This window comes from Euphorbia lathyris, chromosome 1 (genome assembly GCF_963576675.1).
Source record: "Euphorbia lathyris chromosome 1, ddEupLath1.1, whole genome shotgun sequence".
NCBI classification, from domain to species: Eukaryota; Viridiplantae; Streptophyta; class Magnoliopsida; order Malpighiales; family Euphorbiaceae; genus Euphorbia; species Euphorbia lathyris.
Window position 1 is genome coordinate 19,287,652 of NC_088910.1, and position 5,118 is coordinate 19,292,769.

The window sequence follows — 5,118 nt, forward strand, 5'->3', positions numbered from 1 at the left end:
TTTAAGTAGAATAAATAAATTATTGTTTCCCATTCGCATAGAAATTATTGTTTCCCATTTCCCATACTTGTTAGTTTTATAGGTTGAATCAATGCCAACGTACCAGTAGTACGTCCGAAATAATGATACTGATTTTGGATGTGCCATAAACAAATGCGTTAACACACCAGAATCGGGATCAGATAATGTCGAATGAACGTACCCATTTTCATATGCTAGATGAAAGAATTGACTAGCCACGTCTCTGCCCTGAAACCCTTCCTTCCTCAATCTTTCCCTGTAATTGTATACATGTTTAATTGTTGGATGGTCCCCTGGATTCTTTTCCTGTATTGATGCCAATATAGCACACGGCTTTGCTTGAGCCGAACTCATATCACGAATAATTTTTTTTTGAGGCGGGGCTGAGTCCGCTTGTTTGTCTGTGTCCCTCTGGATAAACAATCATTCCATGATTGTGCATACCTGTTAGCCCAGTCTTAGCCGATATTCTCCAACCAGAACCGTCTGAGTATTGTATGGCTTTAATTTGAAATCTGCATCGACACGCTTTAGTTTTAGTTCTCCTTTTTAAACAATCTTCAGCAATTTGCATAACTCCTCTATAACGTTGACCTCGTGAACATTTCAAGAGCTTCTGCTTTCTGCCATGTTTGAAGGATGAAATTACTAGCTCGAATCCATTCGCAATTGCAATGCTTTTAGCCCAAACAATAGCGTCAGAGCTTGTAGGAAACACAGTATCCGTTTGGAAATGGACAATGTAATCAATCCCGTCGCCATATTCATTTTCTAATGGCACCTGAAATTAAATGCATATTATATTAGTTGTAAATATTTTAACACGTACAAAGCACGTAAATTCCAAGTGAAATACAATTAATATTAACATTCTAAAAATCAGTTGTTATGATACAAAACCCGTTAACATACTATTTCTAATTTATAATAACCCTAAACATTGTTAACACTTCAATAAATATGTACATTGCAGATATAAATTCATTAAATGTTAACGTAAACTCCAGCCATACCTATGTTATAATTTATGAATGAAAACTAGATAAATTTACGTAAATGATAATTATTAACGTATCATTTATAATAATTATGATTTACATACTAAGCTATACAAATTAATAAATTATAGTGTATCAAAACATTAAATATTGTACCGTATATATTCTGAAATTGACAATTGAAAAAATTATAAAGTATATTTTAAATTCATAATTAATATAATTTAAGTATAATTTTTATTAATAATTTTTTTAAAAAAAAATAATTAATACCACCCGTTTTTTATAAAGAAAAACGGGTGGTGCACCCGTTTTTCCCTAGGGAAAACGGGTCCAGAACCCGTTTTCCTCTAGGGAAAACGGGTACCTCACTCGTTTTCCCTAGAGGAAAACGAGTGGCCTACCCGTTTTCCCCAAGGGAAAATGGGTCCGGACCCAGGTTTCACCTGGGATAAAACCAGACCCGTTTTCCCTAGAGGAAAACGGGTAGGTCACAAGTTTTCCCCTAGGGAAAACGAGTGTCGGACCCGTTTTCCCTAGGGGGAAACGGGTTCTGGACCCGTTTTTCCCTAGAAAAAACGGGTCCGGCAACCGTTTTTTCTAGGGAAAAACGGGTTGACCACCCGTTTTCGCAAAATTCAACAAAAAAACAGATTTCGTTTTTTATTTCAATTCGTTAAATATCAATTGTTTTAGGATTAGTTGCTTACCTCGTCTTCGAAATCGTCATTCTCTGGAGTTTTCGAATCCATTTTTCCTGAAATCAGCGACTAGCCACGAGAAGCCACGAGCTAGAGAGAATTTGAGATTTTCCAATGAAAAATGACAAGGGCGATATTGTCCAAAAGGGTGCGACAATAAGCGAAAAGGGTGCGACGAAAAGCAAAACCCATATATAATTAGGGTCATTTTTTTAAGGCTTAAAGCACTATTTGGTCCCTGATCTATCCAAAATTTTATTATTTGGCCCTTGATCTATTATTTGGTCACATTTGGGCCCTGATCTATCACAAATTGGTGAACTTTCACCCAATTTGGATTCAAATTTAACCGAATCATTATCTCATTGATAAGTAATGATATTTTGATACTTGAACTTAATATATTTTAGTTTAGGATTTGTTTTTTTTTTTTTGTTTTTTGTTTTTTAATCTAATTAATTATTTCCGCATAATGTGGAAAAAAAACTTTAAGAAATATATCACGTTTCAAGTTTAAGTATCAAAATATCGTTACTTATCCATGAGATAACGATTCTGTTAAGTATTCATACAAATTGGGTGAAATTTCACCGGCTTAAGGTGTTATTGAGCCCCTGGCCTATTCAAAATTTTGTCATTTGGCTCCTGACCTATTATTCGGTCACATTTTACAAAACTGTTATCCCTCTCATATATAATGATATTTTGACATATGAGCTTGACATGTCACACATCTTAAAATTTATTTGCCACATAAACTCTCTTATGTGAAAATAATTAATTACATTAAAAAGAAAAACAAATAAAAACAGATCTCTGAGCTCAAATTTATCAAATTTAAGTGTCAAAATATCGTCACGTGTTAATAGAATAACAATTATGTTAAGTCTCGATTTAAATTGGGTGAAATTGCACCAATTGAGATAGGTAATGGGCTAAATGTGACCAAATAATAAGTCAGTGACCAAATAACAAAATTTTGGATAAGTCGAGGGTCAAATAGTAGTTTAAGCCAATTTCACCAAATGGGATAGATTAAGGGCTAAATGTGACCAAATAATAAGTTAAAATGACATAATTTTGGATAGATCAGGAGCCAAGTAATGTTTTTTTTTTTTTTCTTTTTTTTTTTTTTTGGTTTGTTTTAAGTCCTGATACATCCTAGGGTGTATAACTATATACTTCACGACTACTTTCTTAAGCAAATATTAATTTCTGATGAAGTCAAGTGTGAAAATGTAAGAACAGGTAACATACATGGTCATGAGCAAAGCAATTGGGCCCAGTCCAGGCCCATTTCTGTCATGGGCTTATGGGAGGCCCATATGTGCCACTAAGGACAGTTTGAATTTTTATCTTTTTAGAGAGAAATTGAATCATTTACTTAACCCCTACTCCAGTCTCCAGCTATGCTCTTGTACTGCTGATGTCTCCTCACTGAGTAAATCGAGTCGAGGGCAAACCTTCAGCAATGGCGATTATCTCGGCATCTAAAACATTGTCATTTAACGCGACATTCGATTATAGCAATCCGATAGGAATTGTAGAGACGTTGTTCGATTTTCTCGCAAATGAGAGCGACTTCCTCGACAAGGACAACGCGGACGGGGAGATCGCAGCGGTTGGCAATGCCGCCAGGCATAAAGTTAAGAGGAAGAAGGCGGAGGAGAAAGAAAGAGAAGCTGCTCTGAGAAAATCGAGGATGAAGGACGAGCCCATGGAGTTCGAGAAGATGGAGGAAAGCTGCGCCAGAGGTATGTAGAAATCTAGTTGTTTGTTGTTTGCACCTTGAATTTTAGAATGTAGGTGAGAATTGGGGAAATTTTAGGGTTTTTCACCGTCTTGCTTCAATTTTTATGTGTTGTTATTAATTAGAGCCTCTCAACAGTCGTTTGGTCAAGATAGTTAGCATTGAGAGAACAGTCGATTCAGTGTCCGAAGAGAGGTTGTCAAACCTCGAAAAATCGGTTCAAGGAATAGCAGATCAGGCAGCCATTATCATAGCTAAGATGAACGACGATGGGTTTGTGAGAAAGCTCAGATTAAACATGGCAGTCGACGTGGGGATGAAGAGGGAGAAGAGACAGAATCTCGAAGAGTACACCGACTACATAAACAAGAAGTTTGAGCAGGAGAAAGAAAGAGAAGAGCTGCTAAAGAGGGACATCATAGAACAAGTCAGAGATGGGCTCAGTTCCAGTGGGGAGGAATTCTATAATCTGAAGAAGTGTTTATCAGGGTCAGCTTTACCTCCGAAGTTTAAACTCCCTAAGATGAAGAAGTTTGACGGGACCGGAGATCCGAGTGCCCACATTTACCAGTATATAGGAGTGATGAAACACACCATTCTGAATGAGGAGCAAGTGCTCGAGTTATTCAATATCTACTTGGAAGGAGCAGCTTTCATATGGTTCCACTCTTTACCCGCAACTACAAAAAGAGATTGGAAAGAACTAGCATGAGCATTCATTGCTGAGTACAGCTTCAACACGGTAAGGCGGTGGTGATGAAGCAGAAACCATTAGAGCGACCAGATCATGATGGTCATATACAAGGTGTTGGCATATATCAAGAGCAAATTGCAGTATATGCCTTTCACAAGTTTTAACCAAATGTACAGATGTCTTTGGAAGTGAAGGTGATGGAGAACCATGGATTCAAATTAGAAGTAAAATGAACCAATTATTATCCATAAATCTTATAGGTTGTTCTCTAATGCTATGCTTGTTCGAAAAGAGTCAAGAACGGTAGGTATTAAAATAGCTAAAAAGGATTGATCCAACCTATTCTAGTATCTCCATATCTTCTTCTTCCATAACTAAAAAAATAAAAATTTATTAGAAACTAATAAAATACTATTACCGGATAAAAAAAATTTGAGTTTAAGAAAAAACTATACATATAAATCTTACTGTCAAGCATATTGAACTCAAAAAAATGGCTTATTCATAGATGGTGTTGGCAGAGAGCAATCTAACTAGCTAATTATTTAAGAGTCAATAAATTCAAGAGCAAATTATATATCTTTTGTTTTCCAATTTCATAAAAAAAATGATTAATGGTTGCTAAGTAAATTAAGTAATTGCAGCAAAAATGAGAACACAAACCAATTTCAGTAAATCTAGAGTCGAAGGTACTAATTATTTAAAAGTTAATAAATTCAATAATTATGGTTGCTTATAAGAGAAAAGGGGAAGAGCGGTGGAATCGGTGGAATCATACGGGGAAGAGTCAGGAGAAAAAGCAATCAAGCGGTTGAGAAGAAAAAACAGAAGGAGGCCGGCGACGGAATCAAGCGGTGGAATCGGCGGAATGAATCGCCAGAATTGGCATTTGGGAGAACTAGGAATCGGCCATGGTTTTAGTTGAGAGCGTTGTGTATTTTGTGGCTGTTTTAA

At 36.1% G+C, this 5,118-nt stretch overlaps 1 protein-coding gene across 1 annotated transcript; it reads left to right on the forward strand.

Annotated features, from left to right (window-relative positions):
• The first annotated feature begins 3,136 nt into the window (after positions 1-3,136).
• LOC136220803 (uncharacterized) lies at positions 3,137-4,387 on the forward strand. The gene is made up of 2 exons (XM_066008638.1): positions 3,137-3,474; positions 3,596-4,387. The coding sequence occupies exons 1-2, from the start codon at positions 3,192-3,194 to the stop codon at positions 4,180-4,182; spliced, it is 870 nt and encodes a 289-aa protein (XP_065864710.1). The 5' UTR covers positions 3,137-3,191; the 3' UTR covers positions 4,183-4,387.
• Positions 4,388-5,118: the final 731 nt, after the last annotated feature.

Excerpts from the sequence above, each read along its gene's own strand:
- LOC136220803 (XM_066008638.1), top strand. The coding sequence starts at position 3,192 with ATGGCGATTATCTCGGCATCTAAAACATTGTCATTTAACGCGACATTC. Across the intron at positions 3,475-3,595 it reads GGAGGAAAGCTGCGCCAGAG|AGCCTCTCAACAGTCGTTTG; the intron begins GTATGTAGAAAT and ends GTTATTAATTAG.